This window comes from Antennarius striatus, chromosome 2 (genome assembly GCF_040054535.1).
Source record: "Antennarius striatus isolate MH-2024 chromosome 2, ASM4005453v1, whole genome shotgun sequence".
Classification (NCBI taxonomy): domain Eukaryota; kingdom Metazoa; phylum Chordata; class Actinopteri; order Lophiiformes; family Antennariidae; genus Antennarius; species Antennarius striatus.
Genome location: NC_090777.1, coordinates 4,107,577 through 4,129,192, shown reverse-complemented (window position 1 = coordinate 4,129,192; position 21,616 = coordinate 4,107,577). Strand labels below are relative to the sequence as shown.

The 21,616-nt window shown below is 45.4% G+C and overlaps 1 protein-coding gene across 4 annotated transcripts in view; it reads left to right on the top strand.

Annotated features, from left to right (window-relative positions):
* LOC137608819 (paired box protein Pax-7-like) overlaps nt 1-18,240 on the top strand; it is a 40,435-nt gene extending 22,195 nt beyond the window's left edge. For all 4 annotated transcript variants that reach the window (XM_068335423.1, XM_068335409.1, XM_068335416.1 and 1 more), the window contains exons 6-9: nt 3,686-3,851; nt 6,537-6,736; nt 13,472-13,739; nt 16,152-18,240. In XM_068335423.1, the coding sequence (XP_068191524.1) occupies nt 3,686-3,851; nt 6,537-6,736; nt 13,472-13,739; nt 16,152-16,267 (750 nt within the window). In that variant the 3' untranslated portion in view covers nt 16,268-18,240. The remainder of the gene's footprint in view (nt 1-3,685; nt 3,852-6,536; nt 6,737-13,471; nt 13,740-16,151) is intronic.
* The last annotated feature ends 3,376 nt before the right edge of the window (nt 18,241-21,616 follow it).

Genomic DNA, 21,616 nt, shown 5'->3' with positions numbered 1-21,616 from the left:
TTAGTAGTTTTTCCTACATTGTTTCGTGACTGTTCTTGTGACGCTGCCACAGAACAAACTCCATATCCCCTCTTTGTGGACTAATATTTAGAAGGACACATGCCTTCAGTGTGAGGCCGGGGGCGTCCAGCTGTTCTCGCGTCAGCTGAGGAACCTGACATCTCCAGCGTCCGGAGTGTTACCAACAGCTGTTAGGTGTTCAGTCTGGTGGGGGTGGTTGGGGGCTGCATTCCACATGTGTGTCTCACCGTCCAGCGTCTTGGCTGGAGTCGGTGTTTCCCACCACATCTCGGGGTGAAGCTCGCAGCAGATCACAGGAGGGTCTGGTCGGTCCCACACAGCCCTAATCCACCACAGCCTCGTGGATCAATCACCAGTGGGAGCCCACTGGGCCGTGACACACCTCGGAGTGATCTGTGACACTCACACCACTTCACTCCATCGTACAGCCGTTTACAGCCAAGTCTATCATATCTGACACACTCAACCCTTCATCGCTTTCAGGAATTCTACATCATAAATTGGATTTTTTTTTTTTTATTCCCGATACATGTGTCTTGAAAAACAAAAATCCAGATTTACCAAAATATTGTACAAATTAAAGCTCATATATACTAATTTATGTTAATTGTTTGACTAATTTGTCACAAGTTCTTTATAACTTTATTTATACAGGTACATCATTTTTTGAGATATACGGAAAAATAAAAATCAAGTTTTATATCATGTTACCGTGCAATAAATCAGAATAAGACATAATATATATTTTAGCCTGTAGCAACCCCGGTGACCCACAATGAGGAAGAAGCAGCTGAAGACGAGACGGAGACATTTTTACTCTACTATATGAAAAAGTAAAGTGTAATTTTTTTTGTCGGCTTAAAATAGACTCATATTAACCAAATATTATTAAAATTCACACACACATTCATTGATTATGTTCAGTAGGGAACTGGGAATAGTTACCTACAGTTTAGTCTGGAGTTACTTTAACTAACGTAACGTCTCCTGGAACCCATCGATGGCGTAAGAAGAGTTTTATTTGTGTTTCTCTGCAGGTTTTAAATGAAATTCATTTGGTGTCGACTGGTCATATCAGCTGCTTTAATTATCAGCCTCAGTGTGTGATGGTCTGGGGCTGGATTGGGGTTGGATTCTGTGAAACCCAACGGTTGGATGGGTCATGAACCCATAACATTCAGCGTAAAAATTTGTTTTTCTTAATATTGAAGGGGATAAATTTACAATATTTTATTTGTCATAAAACTAATTCTTGTTTTAAAGTGAATTCGTCCCCCATGCACCCCAGGAGGAGGTCATGTTCTGGTTCCGTCCCACTCATCCCGCTGCAGAGGCAGTAGGACTGTCGAAGCTGACCAATAGGCTCTTCTTCTGCCGCGGCACCTCGGGGCAGCAGTTCTAATTATTTGAGTTTCCTCTTCAGAAATAGAGCTCCAAATGATCTGCTCCACTTGAAAGGCATGTTTTCATTTGCTCCAAATGAAAGAGGAAGATTCCTGGAGAAAGTGGGTGGGCGGAACGCTGGAGGCAATAACACAGTCCTGCCGTGTGTGTGTGTGTGTGTGTGTGTGTGTGTGTGTGTGTGTGTGTGTGTGTGTGTGTGTGTGTGTGTGTGTGTGTGTGTGTGTGTTACCTGTGTGTCCTGATGTGGGACGCTGCTGACAGCTGCTCTGTCCTTCAGTCCTTTAGTTCGTTTGAATTTAAAACTCAGACTTAAGTTGATGAAGAGAAGGTTAGCTTTGGGCTACACACTCCGTTTTGTTATTTGACGATGTAGTTGAGCTCAGAGTAAGGTGTGTGTGTGTGTGTCTGAGTGTGTGTTTGTGTGTGTGTTCTTTTTAAACCCCAAACCCAAAGCATAGGGGAAACATTAGCATAAAACCTTACCAGAGTTCTTCCTGAACGGTGAGTCACTGTTGTTGTGGACTCCAGTAGACCAGCGGTCTCCAAACTTTTGTTCTCCACCAATCGTCCCTTAAGGTGTGGAGGATAAATACAGCTAAATAAAACAATACGACCAGAATAAAAACTGTTCTATTCTAAATCTGATTGTTCAGAATCAGATCAGAAAGAAAACAGAAAAAAATGGAAGTTCTGGATTCTTTCTGTGTGACCCATGGACTGGTACCGGTACTGGGCTCTAGAACACTGCAGTAGTTGGCATGAACCCAGGAGGATTGTGGGATTGGTTTACATCAGCGGTCCCTAAGCTTTAATGCTCCAGGGACCGGTTTCATCTAACACAATATTTTCACGGACCGACCTTCATTTGCTGGATAATCGTTGATGACGCCAAGATGGCTGTAGTCTAATATTAATTCATCAGTGACCTGATGTCAACGCACATCAACAGACAATAAAAAACTTTATTCATAAATTAATAATCAACATCTCTGTAAATGAAATCATTTATTGTCGAACAAAAATCCTTTTTAATAAGAAATAATTATAATAAAAACTGGATTCCAGTGATTGATGAGGTGTATTCTGAAATGTAGGGACTTACAATCAGTGCATCACCGTAGGAGAAATACTGATTATTTCTGTATCAAAGGGTGAACAAGTCAATCAATAATAATAATAATAATAATAATAATAATAATAATAATAATAATAATAATAATAATAATAATAAAAAACTAGTGGAGCTCTGATCTTGTTTCTCTGCAACCGATCGGTCCCATCTAGGGGTAACAGAGACAATGTCACCTAAAGTGTGTTCCAGACGTCTCTCTGTGGAGGCGCTGTGTGACAGCAGTCTGCCCCTGAAGGTGCTTCTCTGCTGGGAGAAGGTGGTGTGTAGGGGGGGGCTGGTGTTGTTCATGATAGCCTTAACTTTAGACATGGTCCTGCTCTGCAGAACTGTCTCCACAGAGTCCAGGCTCAGCCCGACCACTGAGCCTGCTCTATGGATGAGTCTGTTATCTCTTTTCCTGGCCCCCCCACCCCAACACACAATGGCGTATGACAGCACACTGGAGACTACGGACTGATAGAACATGAGAAGGAGCTCAGGACAGATGTTGAAGGAGGCCAGCTTCCTAAAGAAGTACATCCTGCCCTGCCCCTTCCTCCTGTTTGGCCTCCCATCAAAGGCATGGCTCACCGCACACACGCCACCAACACACTAGTCACCACAATCAGGTGAACATCCAGTTTTTGTTCTTGAACGTTTCTAATGTCGCAAGAATGAAAGAAAAATGGTTGAAGCACTGCAAACAAACTGGAAAGTTTGGTGCCATGATGCCACCATTACCAGCGATGACTGGTAGGGTTCTGTTTGGATCCTGACAAGCTGTCCTGTGATGGACTGTCCAAGAAATCGGAACCATCTTTTGGGTGGCAGCAAAAAAAATTTGAAAAGATAACTTGGATGAACAAATTTTGCACCGTCTGTCCTGAGGTTTTCATTTTGGATCAAACAAACACTTCAGCATCATAAAGGTGTCCTGATGCTGTGGGCTATGACGGTGAGGCACCGGGTGTGTTCTCAAGAATTCATCATCTGTCATGGAATGAAACCAGAATGTCCACTGGTGGCCACCGTGACAGGAATCCGTCCTGCAGGACTTTGTCTGGTTATGGAGACATGTTCCAGATGAATAGAGACTTCATCTTCATCATTAGAGAATAAATCTCCATGTCTTTTCCTGTTTTTGTTCAGGTCTGGTTCAGCAATCGAAGAGCCAGGTGGCGGAAACAAGCAGGAGCCAATCAACTAGCAGCATTCAACCACCTGTTACCGGGCGGATTCCCTCCCACTGGGATGCCAACACTTCCTACGTACCAGTTGCCAGAGTCCAACTACCCCACCAACACCTTGGCCCAAGGTAACCCACTGCCACTGGCAGCATGTAGAGTGTCTGAGTGTGTGTATTCCATGCAGTCTTTGCCCTGCTGTACAAAGCCTGTACTTCTCCAGGTGAGTAGGAAAACTTGTTTTTCATCATGATGAGGGGAGGAACTTTTTTCCAATCCCTGCAGACCTCAGGTGTTCAGCTGACCTGGGGTCAGGTGACTGATGTCACGTATTGACTCTGGAGGAGGTCTGGAGCTGGAAGATAACTCCATTAGATCCGTTTTGACATCCTGTAAACATTGTTTGACTTTGTTTGTGTGATGATCCAGATAATCCTGCTAACAAACCAACAAACAAAGCAAAAAGTAGCCTCCTTGATAAAGTTAAAAATCACTAATGCCACAGTTGAGATGTTTATAACTGTCGATGAGCGATCTCAACATCCTCCAGACACAAGTCAGACGTGTCTGATGTGAAATGAGGACAACAGGCGTGTTGCTAAGAAAACAAGACGCTTAACAACAAAAACCCTTACCCTTCACTCTGATGTGAGGTGTGAATGACCATCAGCCAGCAGAAAGAAAGACAGGAGCGCTCTGTTTTACACCGATGTCGACTGTAATTCCTCCAAAAGGATGATTTTGTCGGCTGAACAAACAGAATAGTTTCAGTGCACAGAAAGGATTTCCTCTGCCAGACCTCCTGCAGGGATGCTTCAGAAGACTAAACACAAATGGACAGACTCGCTCCTGGCAGTGATTACAGGTTGGCTCACATATTAATGTAGATCACATGGATGAATGTTTGTACTTCATTATAAACTATGAAGTCCTCAGTCAAACCCGTTTTTATGTTTGTAACATATTCCAACATAAATCCTAAACATCGATGGATCCAAAGCGACATCAGGGGTGACTCGTTGTGGCCAGATTGATGAAGATGAAGGAGGAAAGGCTGATGAAAGTTTACTCACCAATCTGTGATGTCCATCAGTTGATGACCCGTCTTCTCCTTTTGGGTTTGGAACCTGCCTCATAACGGGTCACTTCCTGACCCCATACTCAGTCCCTCACTGACACCCGTTACAGCTGGACTACCAGGGGTACTGGTCTAAAGATACTCACAGTGCAATACTGAGTGGATAATGATCAATACTAAGTGGAAAATGTTCAATACTGAGTGGACTGCACTGCTACATGATGGTGGGCTAACATTCTGTAGATGTACAAGAACATTTCTGCAAGGATATGAATGATCATTGATTGATTGATTGATTAATTGATTGATTCATTCAGTGATTGATTGATTGATTCATGCTTCACTTGCTGGGCTGTGCAAACAAAACATGTGAGAGCTGACCAAAGAACGCGTTTTAATTTGATTGGCTATAATAATCCTTCTGATCAACCCAAGATATCAAAGGGAAACATGTCAAAACTAGTTCTAGTCTAGTTTATGTGATTCATTGTTTTCTGTACACTTTAGATTGATACTGAAATGACTAATCTGTCAACCTAAGATCCTTCAGCTGATTGGCGGTCAGACCACAAGCGAACTACCAGAGTATCCAGAGTTGCTTAAATCAACTCACTGGACTGTGAAGACGTTTCACCTCTTATCCAGGAGTCTTCTTCAGTTCTGGTGGTGGTTGGTGTTGAGTCTTCTTCAGTTCTGGTGGTGGTTGGTGTTGAGTCTTCTTCAGTACTGTGGTGGTTGGTGTTGATTCTTCACTTCTGCTATTTATGTTCCAAAGACCATTGTCAAGACCCGTCTGGATCCTCAACAATGGTCATTGGGGGTCGTAGAAATGCGAACTTCACAGATGTCCTTGAGCCCTCGTATGCTAATGGGGGTCAGTATCCCTCGTATGCCAATTGTAGTCATTAGCCCTTGTATGCTAATGGGCATTATTAGCATGAGCCATTTCACGTGAGTCAATCTGCTGAGCAGTTCTTCTGGGGAGTTTTGAAAAGGCCTGATTGTAAATCGGCAAAAAATGATGTCCAGACCGCCCCCCGTTCAGAGATGGCTTCTCCACTTTGACATGTGTGGTGGAGAGAGATTCTCTTAAGACAGGACAAAGTGCACAAGTAGAAAATATTAATTTGTCAAATCAACTCATACATAGGTTGAGGAGAAGTCCAACAATATTATTGTTAATGCAGATAGACAATGTCAACAGATACTTATCTAATATAACGAGATCTCTGGTACGGACATCCCAGGAGTCAAGCTGGCACTCAACTCAACTCAACTGAAGTCTCTGTCGAATTCTTATAGCCAAGCTCTGCTATATGTGTGTATGTGGTGGGCAGTTACTGGATTTACTGGCAACTGACAGTATGTCAAGTTGACCTTATGTTAAACTGACCTAAATAGGTCATCTTTGCAAAACATGTTATGTAAGTATGGTGATAAGACTACTGCCAATACTCATCTGAGTCCTTGCAGGGTGGAAGAACGTTCCTGGACCTTCACAGCTGTGGTTTCTTTCACTCGTCTCTCAAACCATCTGTCCTCCTGTCCAAAATCTGAACATTGTTATCCTAAAATGACTCCCTCTTCCTTGATTTGAAGGAAGACTGCTGAACCCTGTCCTGATGAGTTGGCTCTTCTGTGGTTCATCATGTGTTTATTGAGAGGAGCCAAGAGTCAACTTGTGATGGTATTCATGTTCAGGTTGCTGAGAAAAGCTCTGTTGTTTTCTGCCCTTCAGATAGTGGGGGTACTGTTCACCGCCCCCAGCCGCTACCTCCATCCACCATGCACCAGAACAGTCTGTCCAACACTGACAACAACCCCGCCTACGGTCTGTCGTCCAACCGGCACAGCTTCTCCAGCTACTCCGACACTTTCATGACCACCGCAACGCAGAGTAACCACGTCAACCCCGTCAGCAACGGCCTCTCCTCACAGGTAAGACTGGCTGAAAGTGTGTTGTTCAAGTAGATCCAAGCACCCACCTCCACTGTGTCAGGTTCTCATCCCAGTCTGGGTGTGGTCCTCCAGGGTGGGCATGTTTGATGTTACTCTGGCTGATGGATAGAGCATCATCATAACAACCAGTGTGTCCAGGACACAGACCAGTGGGAGGCTGATGGGTGATGGATGATGGAGAGAATAGATGTAGAGAGAAAGAGTGAGGGACAAGCATGCACAACCTCACTGATAATCAAAACAATGAGTTCTAGACGTGTCGTAGGTTCATTTTAGTTTTAACACAACATTTGTGTTTCATTTGACTCAGATCAGGGTTATTTGATTCTTACCTGATGTTCATCGCCTGAATGACAGCAGCTCTGCAGAAACTGTCTGGTTTGATTATGTCAACTTAAGAAATACATTCAAACATATAAAAATTTGAGAAATTGCAAAAGTTCGAGAATACATTGAGAGTGTTGACCCCAGGACCTCTGATCATTGCCTTAACTGCTGGATGCAGTCCAGACAAACACTGCAGAGGAAGCCAATTACAGTACTAGACGGTTCCATTTGTCTTTTTACCCTACACCTTCCGGCCTACAGTAGGACTGAGCCTCACTGCAAATATAAAATACAGAAAAGAAAGATGTCTGAGGAATGACCAAACATGATTCCAAACATGGAGTCTTCTTGAGTCAGTTGCTGTCATTTATGGCTGATGGGAAGAATCACAGCTGATATCCGAGATGTTTGGTGTGATGTTTGGTTGGGTGAAAAACATTGAGTGTCCAGAATAAAACCAGGTTGTTATTTTACAGCTTGTGAGACCTGAGGTGTCCCCTGTCCAGAGGGGTACAGCTAGTCTAGTATAGTCATGGCAACCATGGTAACCAGGAGAACTGGGGGCATCCCAGTCAGGCTGGTACCATCCTGAAGTACACTGACTTCTCTTTGCACTGAAAGGAGCACTAAAGTTCATTTTGTAGTGGAAGCTACAGGTGATCCTTCAGTGGGTCAGTCGGTACTGGTCTGTAGGTCAGTCCATACCGGTCTGTGGGTCAGTCGGTGCCGGTCTGTGGGTCAGTCCATACCGGTCTGTGGGTCAGTCGGTGCCGGTCTGTGGGTCAGTCAGTCTGTGGGTCAGTCGGTACCAGTCCGTAAGTCAGTCCATACTAATCTTTGGGTCAGTCAGTCTGTGGGTCAGTCGGTACTGGTCTGTGGGTCAGTTGATACCGGGCCACACAGAAAGAATCCAAAACTTCCATTATTTCTGTGTTTTGTTTTTTTCTTTCTGATGCTGATAAAGTTGATTTTCCTTTATTATTGGACTTAGAGAAAAGCAGTTTTCATGCTGGTGGTATCATTTTATTTAGCTGTACTTATCCACCTCTTCTTAAAGGATGGTCCATTAAAACACTGATGTTAAACCGGTCCGTGGGCAACACTGGTTTAGAGCATCGATAACGGGGGTAGAACATGTCACTTTATTCATGGGGCTGACAAACAAGATGGAAAAACCGTTGGGAGGTTACTTAAAGAGAAGATATTGTCGCATCGTTCTTCAACACTTGGTGGTCCACTGTGAGTCAGACCTGCTGGAGATATCTCACATTTATTTCCCAGCTTTAGGCAGGAGTGGTGTCACCCCACCCCACCCCACCCCCACCCCAGGGTAGAACACCAGCATCTTGTGGTTTGAAGGAACTCCATCACTCAACTCATTTGATTGCCATTCACTCCTGACACGTAACGCATCTGGACAGAACAGCTCTGCATTTCCTATGTATTGTTCTGCGGTGTGTTCTGATTGGCTTCCAGTCAGCGCAGAAGCTTTTCCATTACGGGTTCGCCGCTGTTGACCCTTTCATCATGTTCCCAGGCATTTACATGAGATAACAATGCAGGGAGAATTTCCTAAGATCCCACTTCAAAATTGCAGAAAGACCATATGCTGTACGTCTGACAGGCAATAATTCAATTTGAAGCAGCTCTATTGCGTTGGGGAATGTAATTCACGCGAGCCGTCCCACGGCCCCCCTCCCCTAAATCGAATGGAAGAGAATTAGAGGCTGACTTTCATGTGGAGATGGAGTGAGCAGCCAATTCCACGTCTTATTGACAGGAAGACAAAATGACACTCTGAAATACCATCCCTGTGAAGGCGCTGCATGGGTAAATAGACACCCCACCCACCCCCACATCCCACCCCCACCCTAAGAAACCCTGGAAATGTGCAGCTTTTTATTTCAACCACACTTTTTTTTGACACATTCCCCTTAAATCTATTATTGGCGTTGAGTCGTCTTGAGGAGCTCCAGCGAAGCCGGTCCACTAATCCGTTTTTGGTTCAGGTCAGACAATTTAGTGACCCGTCAGTGAAGATGAAACTGTTAGTTCCTACAGTGACCCCGACACATGAACGCATCACACCCACAGCTCTCCTCTCGTGCTCCCATTTCCTCGCCGGTTTGTTGTGTGTGAGGGAGATTTAGCTGCTTTGGAATGGCGGAGCTCTTTGGCTTGCTATTTGATGTTGGGTTGAGAGATGGAGGGAGAGGAAGAGAGGGAGAGAGGGAGAGAGGGAGAGCGGGTGAGTGAGGATGGCAGCGAGTGGGTTTCAGTGTGGGGGGATCAGAGCTGCTTTGGTTCTCCAGCTCCGTCTCTTTGATCCATATCCCCAGGCCTGCCTGCTGCCTCGCTAACTCAGGCCTCTGCTCGTGATTCCTGACAACTGTCGGCCCGAGATAAGGAGGTGGGGGATGTGTGTGTGTGTGTGGGGGGGGGGGTCCAACCCCCAGCCTGAGCAATGCACCGCCACATGCACTTCCATTAATGTTAACAGCAACCTATTAAAATATCACATTCACAGGGACCTCACACGCCCCTCCACCCCCTTAAAAATATACAAATAAAGCCCCCCCTCCCCGTCCTCCTGCAGCAACCGGTTCGCCGCGTCGACACGCCCCCTGTGCACCTGAATGTCAACGAGGACGCGCGGCTAATATTAGCCTCAGATGCTATTAGCGTCTGAGCTTTAAGCCCTTTGACTGGGCGCGCTGTCAGCTGGCACGCTCCGTGTCAACAAATCAAAACGGATGAGCACATATTTTTACATCACTACCCATAATGAGGAACGAAGTGATGTAGGGGGTGGGTGGGGGGGGGTTAGATGTTAATTAGAAATCGCCCCAAAAAACAGATGCTGCTTCAGTTTGGCAAGAAGCAACGAGAAGAGCTTTACGGCAAATAAAGAAAATTTTTTAAAAACGAGACCTGCTGGAGACGGCATCCAGAGAGGCAGGAGAATTTAAACCGCAGCAGTGACGGAATGTTTGGAGGAGGGCTTTTTTCTTTCTTCATCACTCAGATGCCCCCCCCACCACCACCACCACCACCACCCCTCCCCCAGTGGGAACGAAACGCAGGGTGCCGGCTGAGTGGGAAGACAACGCTAAGCGCCTCTAGTCCTCCTGGGTCACATGACATGTAGGCGTCGAGCGAACAAGCGCAACCTGAACTCATCTGCAGAGTTAATCATGTGACCAACACCGTGACCGTTTCTTGATTCTGATTGGCCGGGGGGGGGGGGGGGGGGGGTTATTGTTTTGATTTCCAGATGCGTTCATATGCGTAGAGGAAACGGTAAAGCCCAGTATAGAGCAGTGGGCCCCAACCCCCGGGTCCTGGGCCCGTACAGGTCCCCCACCCCCGGGTCCTGGGCCCGTACAGGTCCCCCACCCCCGGGTCCTGGACCCGTAGCGATCCGGGGTTTCATCAGAATCCACAACTTCCATTATTTCTGTTTTCTTTCTGATCTGGTTCTGAATAATCTTTTGTTTTAAACGAGCGGACTCTCTCCTCCACATCTGTCTGGAGATGCTTGCCTCGGTCACATGACTACCTTCTTAAAGGGGCCGCTCTGGCTCTGACGAGGACGCTGCTAATAAAGTTGATACAAACTGGATTGGACACAGTTATCTTTAGAATAAAACTGTTTAACGCTGGTCGTATCGTTTATTTTGTTGGACACCTTAAAGGACCGTCTGACGTCAAAACCAGTCTTGGGGACTACTGCATCCAACGAGGACAGGACGGATGTTGTTGTATTCTACGTGTGATCGAACGGTCTCGTTTTAACCCTCGCCGTTCAAAGTAGATCATTTCCCCCCAATCAAATTTCCTTATGTTGACAGTTCAGTCATTTTTAGTGACATGTATGCAGAATCTGTGTGTCGACCAGGTTTAGCGACAGTCGGTCTGTGGACGCCCCTGTCCGTCTGTCTGCGATGCATTCAGGGACCCAGCTGCCTGCCGTTAGCAGCAGCGCTCCGCCTGTCGGCCCCCCTGCTGAGAGCCATCTCTCTGTTTATTTACATGTCATTATGGGGAGGTGGGGGCCCATATTAACTCTGTCAGACACCATTTAACCCCCCCGTCCCTCAACAGGAAGACGTCTGCCGCTTGAGCAAACGGCTCTCGTTTGCTTCCATCCTCGGATGCGACCCCAGCCGCCCTCACGTTGGTTTAAATGATGCAGTCTTACAAAATAAAGTAGAAATAAAATGAGACAAACAAACATTTATTATTTGTAATTCCAGTTTGTCTTTTAAATTAATTGGACATTTTACAGTTTGCTGTCTTCCAGCTGTTACCCCCCCCCCCCGACACACACACACACACACACACACAGTATGACACGATGCTGTTGCTCCGATCACACCAGTTTGCCTTCATCACCAGGTGAGGACAGCCGGTTGCCATGGAGATGTGGATTCTGAGCCCTCTGTAATCCTGAACTCTTCGGGAACTGAAGGAGTCAACGTTGAAGGATTTGCTGTTACTTGAAATAATTTTTTAAAACATCATATTTCCTAGTAGATGTCCCACTTTGATGACCTCACAGCGACACTGAGATGACCTGCGGGTCGTCACATGAGGGTGACGGAACATCTGACTTCAAGCTTCAAGCTTCTTCTCAATCCGTGTTTGTTTGATGGCGCAGCTCTGCGTTAGAAATCATCTTTCATTTCTCTCCTCGTCGCTGATGGGGGAGTCGGGATTTTGAGGATTATGGCCTCTGACAAAAACAACACATCTGCTTGTGAGAAACAGCAGAAGCTGGTTGCATAATTACCTCTGATTGCATCAGATGTTCGGCATTCAGGGCTGACACGCTCGGTGGGCTTTGCAATTAGTGTCTGACGTACGATTCCATGGGAGATAGCGATAGATCCGGTGTGACAGGAGAAACTTGTCAACATCAGCCCTAATCCAGCCGCTGTGTCCTCCCACTGCATCAGATCCACCCGACACCGGGAGGTGAACCAGAACCAGGATGAAGCCGTTGCATCATCCTCAGCAACACACATCAACAACATTACTAACAAAGTTGGAGAGAGTGGTGTGGTTGATTTTTTAGCAAATTTATGATTAAATCTAAAGATCTATTTGTCATCTACGGCTTTGGAGACAATATTCTGCAATTCCAGACATTAGCCTTTGTCCCAGATATAACCTAGAGCAGGGGTGTCAGTCAAATACACAGAGGGCCAAAAAACTAATTTGCTACAAGCCAAGGGTTCTGGTTCAATGTTTATTCAAATATATTGAAAGGAGCATTGCTTTTTGAACCAAGAGATAACACAGTGTATATTATTTAATGATTACATGTATAAAGCAATATTTTGTGCATGCACAATAATAATGTATTATTGTTCCAAAAAAAAAATTTAAATTAAAAAAATATATTGTGGTGCTCTATGATCCTACCAATCACTGCTTTCAAATAATAAAATAAAATTATTTTTTTTTAAATTAAAATATACCATTCAACTGGTATAAATATAAATAAAATAAAATACAAAATCTATGGCCTACAGACAAAACAATATTTGATGTTTGATGGTGTCTCATCTTTCGTACAAGTTCATGAATGTTCGCGGTCAGGGTTCATTCAGGGGTCAGGGGTCATTCAGGGTTCAGGCTCTGAGCTGAGGAAACCATCATGACGGAGTGAAGGTGTTTATCAGTCGGACGGCTCCTGTGTGATGTTTTGTTCTGCTTCATCAGAGAGAAATAATGTTCTCACAGGAAGGTGCTGCCAAATATAGAGAGCGTCCGAGCGGCTTGGATGCGCAGCAAGCGGGTACATTGCGTCTGCAAACTTAGCCGAAGGTTTACCTTTGACCTCTGAACATGAACTCTAGATAGACACTGTAGATAACCATGATCAGTTCTGTTAAACTTATTTTATTATTTTTATAATATTTGGGTTAATATGAATATATTTCAAGCTGACTGACAATAAAATGTTGTTGTTTTTTTTAATATAGTTCAGAGAAAATTGTCTCCATCTCGACTTCAGCGGCTTCTTCCTCATTGTGGGTCACGGGGGTTGTCACGGGCTAATAATATGATATATTTTATTCTGATTTATTGTACAGTAACATGGTATTATGTGATATTAGTGGTTTACTAGTGATTTTAAGATTCCAATATTTATGGCAGACAAACATAGAGGAAAATGACATAAGCCTGAGTTTTATTTTTCTGTGTATTTTTTTTGGAAAACTGACGTATAATCAAGAACAACTTAACTCCGGATGACAAAAGTAACCATGAAGCTGTTTTTTCAGAGTCACTAATATTTTCAGGAGAAAACCTTGCGTGACAGTCACTGCGCTTCACCCTACCCGACCCGACCAACGGGAGCTTGTCTTTGCGTTCCAGGTGATGAGCATCCTGAGCAACCCCAGCGGCGTTTCCTCTCAGCCGCAGCACGACTTCTCCATCTCGCCGCTGCACAGCGCCTTGGACTCGTCTCCGCCCAACGTCATCTCAGCCAGCTGCAGCCAGCGCTCGGCCGAGTCCTCCATCAAGACGGTGGACAGCCTGCCGTCGTCCCAGTCCTACTGCCCACCGACCTACAGCACCACCAGCTACAGCATGGACCCAGCTGTTGCTGCCGCCGGCTACCAGTACAGCCAGTATGGCCAGAGTGAGTCCTGCTGGGGGGCATGCTCTAGACCAGGGGTCTGCAACCTTAAACGTTCAAAGAGCCAAACTGAACCAAAAAAAACTAAAATCAAACCTGTCGGGAGCCACAAAAAATTATAAGCTCTATATGAAGGCAACACAAGCTCTAAGTGTCTATATTAACTATATTAACCTACTATCAAATTGATTAATTAGTCATACTTAATGCATAATGAGATTCATTATTTTCCATGCAGCTTATCCTGGAGAGAATGACGCACCATGTGACTACTCTGTTGTACCATATTTGGTGCTTTAAGTTTACCTTCCATTACTATATTACTGTATTAGGTTTTGTTGCACTAGGATCCCACAGTGCATCTGAGCTGTCCTAAAAGGTGCCTGACTAAATTTTTAAACAACACGATAACAATGATAACATAATAAAGCGTAGGAAATTTACAACAAGTTTTGTTTTTTAAAGATTTGCAGCTATAAGTAGAGTATCTTTCTATTTTTTTCTGTTAAGTATTATTTTTTTATTTTGTGATTAATCTCCAGGGAGCCACAAGGGAGGCACTAAAGAGCCGCATGCGGCTCTGGAGCTGCAGGTTGCAAACCCCTGTTCTAGACAGATCCGGGCCACGGGGTGGGGGTTCTGTTGGGGTTTTAAACTGGTTTAGAGTGTGGGGACCCAGTTGAAGCTGGACTCTGGGACAATTGGGCTGTTTTTCATGATTGGACGTCATTGCGGTTAACATCAAAAGCTAACTGCGTGTGATCTCTGTCACATCTGTCCACCTCCACGTTCCACCTGTATCAGACGTGTCGTCTGTGGGCGGTGCTGGGGGGGTTTGGCGGTGGTCTTTGGCCCCCACCTGTCTCGCCTGCAGACAGATTAGACAGCTCTCTTTAGACACTTGACTCTTCTCTTGTTCTTATACAGGAAGCTGCTGACAGATTAAAGAACATACTATCAAAGTAGCGCAGGCGCATGTGTGCGTGTGCACGTGCACACACACGTGTCGGTGCATGTGTCACATGAGTGTGTGTGTGTGTGATCAGATAGGCAGAGGACTCTGGGTGTGACGGCTCGACAGGGATTTAAGGTATAAACCTGGCTGACAGCAAAAACAGCTTCCTTTAGAGGTTCCTGCTAAACCCTTGTGAAAGTCCCACTCACACACAAACACCCCCCCCCAACACTCCCTGTCTGGGTGAGTGGCGTGTTGGCAGACAGACGTGCCCACCCATAGGTGCCCCTTCCTCAGCGCAGAGCGACAGCTTCCTTTCTGCACACGCTAGCATCCTAACTGACGGGTCTCCTTATCTCCCCCCGGAGCTTCAGACGTGAACACACCCCAACCCAGCATGTCACCTCACAGCTGAAGGCAGCCCCCCCTGTCCCGCCTTCTTGCCCCCACCCAGCCCCTCCTGCCTCCCCTTCCCTAGGGAAGAAAAGTTGGGTGCTTTGCACAACAAAGCACCCAACATTTGGGAGATTACCTGCCTGTCTGTCTGTCTGTCTGTCTGTCTCTCAGTCTGTCTATCAATCTGTCTGCCTGTCTATCTGTCAATCTGTCTGTCTGTCTGGTCTAACCTGGTGACTGTGGTGTGTTTTCCCCTGTCTTACCTCTCATGTCATGAATTCTGCCTTCAAAGTTTTGTCACGTCTGTAAAGTAGAAAGTCTGTAGACGTCTCCGCGGGATAACACCTGAGTGAGGCCTACGGGATCACACCTGTGTGAGGCCTACAGGATCACACCTGAGGTACCTGGATGATAGCTCAGGAGGTTGATTCCTGTTTGTTCAGGGGAACTAGCAGTTAGCGTGTCACACTTACCGTGTCAAGTTAGCGTGTCACACTTTAGGCCTTGTCATAGTTAGGCCTTGTTCAGACTAGTTGCCTATATCCGATTTCTAGCCCATCCAGATCGATGTCGCATATCTCGTGTGTAGTGTGAACAGTCCCAATCAGATTGAAACCAAAAGGGGCCAGAACAAAGAGCGTCAATTGACGATGTCTGGTGTGTGTGTGTGTGTGTGTGTGTGTGTGTTTTCTCCACCTCTACCACACAGTGATATCGCCAATACGCCAAGGTAACAAAACTTCACGTTCGTCATCGTCGTTGTTGTTGTTGTTGACACATTGGAATTATATGACCTCTCACATTACGCGTACTGAACGACGACTCCGCCCCGACGTCGTTGCTACGACAACCTTTCAGATCGGCCGATAATGTGGCCCAGTCTGAACAGAGCCAGAACGCATTTGGACACTTGCTAAAAACAGTGTGAACAGTCATCCCTAAACATCAGATATGGAAGGAAATCTGGTATGCCTGCAGTCTGAACAGGGCCTTAGCGTGTCACAGTTAGCGTGTCACTGAGGAGGAGCATCACATGACCTTCAGCTCTTCCTTTGCCTCTGCAGCTGCGGTGGATTACCTGGCGAAGAACGTCAGCCTGTCCAGCCAGCGCCGGATGAAGCTGTCCGACCACTCGGCGGTCCTGGGACTGCTGCAGGTGGAGACGGGTCAGGCCTACTAACGCTACCAGGTCACCGAGTCACCGAGTCCAGACCAGCCTCTCAGAGAACACGTGTGCGTGTGCGCCGTGGACGCCCGTCCCGCTGACTGTAGCGTGTCCATCTTGTATGTTATTTGACTGTTTCTCCAGGGTTCCATATGCAGCTGAGCTTTAAACATTCCCCACGGGACCAGATCCACCACCAGGATTTGCACTGACGTTGTGACGTGTTGATGTTTCCTGTATAATATTGCACAAATGTATACATTTAACTAATTTTTGCTGATGTAATATGGATAGCGGCTATGTGTCATGATGCATTTCTACACGATTTAAAGTTGTGGATGGACATTAAATCCAACTCATGGATGCTACCAACCAAATTCAGGTGCGAGGCTGTGTGGCCAACAGCGTCGCCAACGGGGTGAGAGGGAAACGAAGCAAAAAAACACATCTTCAATTGCTGAGAAAAAAAAACCCATTCCAACCCAACTTAGATGTTCAAGTGCTCCAAGTTTATAAATCTGAGAAGATTCCAGTGTCAGAAAAACCTGAACTACTTTGTTATTCATGAGGTGGAATCAGGTCTAGTGAGCGGACAGCAGCTTTAGAGGAGCGGCGTCCTCCTTCACCCTTGATGTGTGAGGAACGTCAAGGAGAAGCCTTCTGCAGCCGACTGATGTGGACCTGGTCCTGATGTGGGCGTCCAGTAGGGAACACAGCTCGTGTGGATGTGGACGTGTAGCTCAGGAGCAATCAGTCCTTCATTTTCAGTTGACTTCACGTACATTTCCTCATTTATCTGCGGGAAGTAAGCATCATATTAATGTAGCCACAACCACTGGACGGGCAACAGGGTATCTCCAACACATAATTTCATTGGCCTCATTTACACAACGGAAAACTTCTTTTTCTTTGTATTTTGCAAACGCTCTGAAACATTCCTGGACTGAACCTGCAGACACCGATCAATTGCTTTTTCAACCCCGAAACAGTGTTTTCAGGTAAACAAGTGGCCAAAAACCAATAAAGCTTCAGAGCTGCCTGGTTAAATGTTAGTCGTGTAAACGGCCCCATAGACAGATAAATGAGTGCCGTGAGGCAGAGGATGACCTTCATCTAACCAAACCCAACAGAACCGAGCTGTCAGACACTTCCTGTCAGGGCTTCAGAACAACTGTTGACCTCCTGGAGCTTCCTCTGTTCACTCTGTGGATGTTTTAATTTGCTGCCGACCCAAAGCAACGACGCCGAACCAGTTTGACCCATCAGCTGACTCACAAGACTCTCCACTCATGGTGTGGAGGTGAATCAGTGTTCAGTTATCTGTGGATTAGAGACTTCTAGCCCATCGAGATGTTTCTCACACCATCTTCTCCATAGAGGCCACAGCTCTGCTCAGGAGAACATGTGGAGTCAAAGGTCAAAGGGTTGGAGGACCAAACGAGAAGCTTTCCCTCAATCCCCAACAGAAACACGCTTCAGTATTTGTACATGTTTGTTTTACTCTTTGCCATTCCAGAGATATGCATTTATTTGTCCGTTTGTGGGACCATCAGAGAACTTCAGAGCAGGGTGGAAACTTTCCTTTCATTCCCACTGGATGCTGGTGTCCATGAACGGCGAGGCCGACCAGCACCATGCTCCACAGAGGCTTTGACAGGATCTCTGTTCCTCCACAAGAGCCATGGAAACGCTTTGGACACATCTTCTGTTAACTCTTGTCTATACATATTTTTTCTATGACAAAAACCTGCGGAGAAAATGACGAATCCAATGTACAGATACTTAGCCCCGCCCCTTCCTGTTTATATCTTGGTCCTATTGTTTTGTTCTGCTTTCTGTTTGGCATGTGCGTATGTTTCCATTGTATAATTTATTCTACTGTAGGAACGATTAGATGAGTAAGAACTTTGTATTGACATTTACTGCTCAGCCTGTTGGTGTGTCCACTGTAACGCTGCCGTAACTGTCTGTTCATTAAAGCTCTACACCCGGACCGAGACGCCAGCCTGCTGCTCCTCATTCACTAACAGGGATGATGTGGAAGTGATCTGTTCAGGACCTCCTGATGTCTGTGCTGCCTTCATTTATAGGGATATAAAGTAGTAGAACATAGTAATAGTGTACATAATAGTAGTACACAGTAGTAGTAGTACACAGTAGTAATAGTACACAGAACAGCTTCACTCATTCAATAGAACCAATCTCAGAGGAACGTGTCCACTGACATAAACATGAAGCCTTGTTTAGACACAATTATAACATAAGAGTTGAATCAGTTCCATGACTAAGCTGTAAGTAACCAGTAGACAGGCAGACTTTACCTGTGTATAATTACTTATATACAAGTAACGTAATCAATGAAAAAGAATTTAAAAAAACAAATCCGCAAAAGTCAGGAGAAAACACGAGCTGCGTCTTTACTCCACCAACTAGAACGAGATCCGGTCTCACGGATGTTGTATCCATCCACCAACGCGTGGGAAAGAACGAGATCCGGTCTCACGGATGTTGTATCCATCCACCAACGCGTGGGAAAGAACGAGATCCGGTCTCACGGATGTTGTATCCATCCACCAACACATGGGAAAGAACGAGATTGTTGGTTCCACCTCCGCCTGAACTCTTTAACCGTCCTTGAGGGTTCCTGGGTCAGTTGGAACCGGGGTCGCACAGACAGAATCCAAAACTCTGTTTTCTTTCTGATCTGGTTCTGAACGATGTTTAGTTTTAAATGAGTGGGTTCTCTCCTCCACATCTGCCTATGAGTAACTCTTGATGCTTGCTGAGATGTTTGCCTCGGTCACATGACTACCGTCTTAAAGGAGCTGCTCCTGCCGCTAACACAGAATACATTACCGCTAAACTGAAACTCCCAAGCTAGTAGAACCAACAAGAAACAAACATTGGCGTGACGTTACGAGGACGCTGCTAATAAAGTTGATACAAACTGGATTCGCCTTTATTATTACATTTAGAATAAAACAGTTTTTATGCTGTTCGTATCATTTTATTATGTTGTGATTTATCCTAAAAGGCCGATCTGTGTAAATACGTCTGACATTAATCCGGTCCTTTGTTGACCACTACCGTAATGAAATGGAGCAGTCGGTCTGAGCATCAAAAATTCAACGTATTGTATGACCTTCAATTTAATGTACTCATAAACGTACAATTTGATTCTAATCAGAAAGAACAGGAGGCATTTCAATTCAACATGACTGATTTTGTGTAGATTTGTCTGGAAGAAACTGATCATCCTGGTGAGTTAAATGTACATTAACATTTCTTATAAAGTGGTTCATCTCCCATCAGAAAGTGAGCCGAGCAACTTTTCATCCATCAATCGTTCATAATGCAACATCAGAACATGTTGATCACACTGTAATGAGGATAATCCGTGGGGCGGGGTGGGGGGGACGCGTCCCCACGCTGCTGACGCCACAAAGCGCCTGGTGATGTAACTCCCTTTGATAATCGTGACTCTCCAGCCGCTGAGGGCTTTGACACTTTGGGTGATTGGAGATAGTGAAAATATCTTTTTAAGGCTCAGCGCAGAGAATGAAGTGGTGCTAATGAGAGGAGCTGCATCGCCCGGAGCGGAGCTCTCTGATGGCCGCGACCCCCACCTGACCACAACAGACACCACACACAAAGCAGAGCCAGAGATAGAAGAGGCGTTAGCGTTAGCATTTTGCTGCCCAACCCGGTCCATGTATGTTGGAGGAATAATGGCACGCCCCATACAGCAAACACAAGCACCCATGTCCACTACTGGTCAGACCATCCGTTGATGACTTATCCTGGGCGATAGCTTGGCCAAAGAAATGTCTGCAATTTCCAATGAAAGAAAACATTCATCTGATTATGAGCACCAGTTCATAGATACTACTTATATTTATGTTTTTACTGCATCATTATCAGCCTGAAAATAGACATGACCCACCAGGAAGAGATCTTGAGGAAGACCTAGGACACGCTGGAGGGACCATGTGTCTCTCTGTTGGCCTGGGAACGCCTCAGGATCCCCACAGAGGAGCTGGAAGAGATCCCTCCTGAGACTGTTGCCCTCGCAACCTGGATGAAGATTAATGTATGTATGGCTGGATGGCTGGATGGATGGATGGATGGAAGGATGGATGATGGATGGATATATTTGGAAACCAGACTGAATGAATGGAGGGGTGATAATTATAAAAAATGGATCGTTTAGTTGGGATGTTTATTTTCCCGTGTATTTTAGCTCAACCCCTGTTGACTGGACCATTTTATCATTACCTATATAGAGTATTAGAGTACTAGAGTATTAGAGTACTAGAGTGTTATAGTACTGGTAAACCTTGACTAACGTTGTTAACTAGTTCCAGGAGACCTGACGTTAGTTGAATTAACTTGTCTCCAGGCTAAACTGTAGATGACCATTATGTTGTGTCTTTGGTACAATGATTGACCGACTGAGGGCGCTCTGATTTAGTTAAATAAAGTTGAATGAAGAGTTGAAGAAAAAGAAGAAAATAAAGTGAAAGCACGTTGTTCAGACTGACGTCTCTCATCTGCTTAATAGAATACCACATTTTTGGTGTTGAGGATGGTTTTTAACATTCCCCTACCTGCTGCATTCCTGCCTTGTCCAGGTGAACATGCTATTCTATTCCCTACATTGAATCTACATTCTGGTCATCGATGCTGAAGCATGGCCAGAAGCCAGGAAACGTGCTGTTACACGTGCTGTTCGTCATATTTTTGGAACTTAAGTACAAAGACTATTTTACTGTCTACCGGAGTCAGGTACAACTACTACCATAGCGGCACTTGAGAAACATTTCCTTTCTAAAGTTAATGTGGTCGCGGATCGTCATAAATTTCGCCAGAGAGCGCAGCGACCAGGGGAATCCAACTTCATTCAGGAAACATAGAAAAGAATTGTGGCTTTTGCATCTAGGACTCTTTCTCCTGCAGTAAGAAAATATTCCACAGTCTAACGTGAAGGACTTGCATGTAGAAAAGTGGAGGACATACTTGTGAGATCATCACTTTGTGCTACTGTACGTACAGATCATCAGGCTCTAACAACCTTGCTTAAGTCCAAAGGTACTGGCCTTGCTAGACTGAGAATTACTAGGGAGTCAGCATGATTGCTTTGCTATACTTATGATATGGTGTACCGTCCTGGAAAACTGAATGTGATGGTATACTGTCCGGACTTCTGCTGCCTGCCACTGGTGAAACTGATATGGAACCAGATGTTGTAGCTACTGTTTACCAGGAATCTTTACATGCCATTTCTTTGTCGGATTTCACGGCTGCTTTTGAAAGTTGCCCAGGATTGACGCAGCTGCGTCAGCAGATACAGAAAGGCTGGCCAAA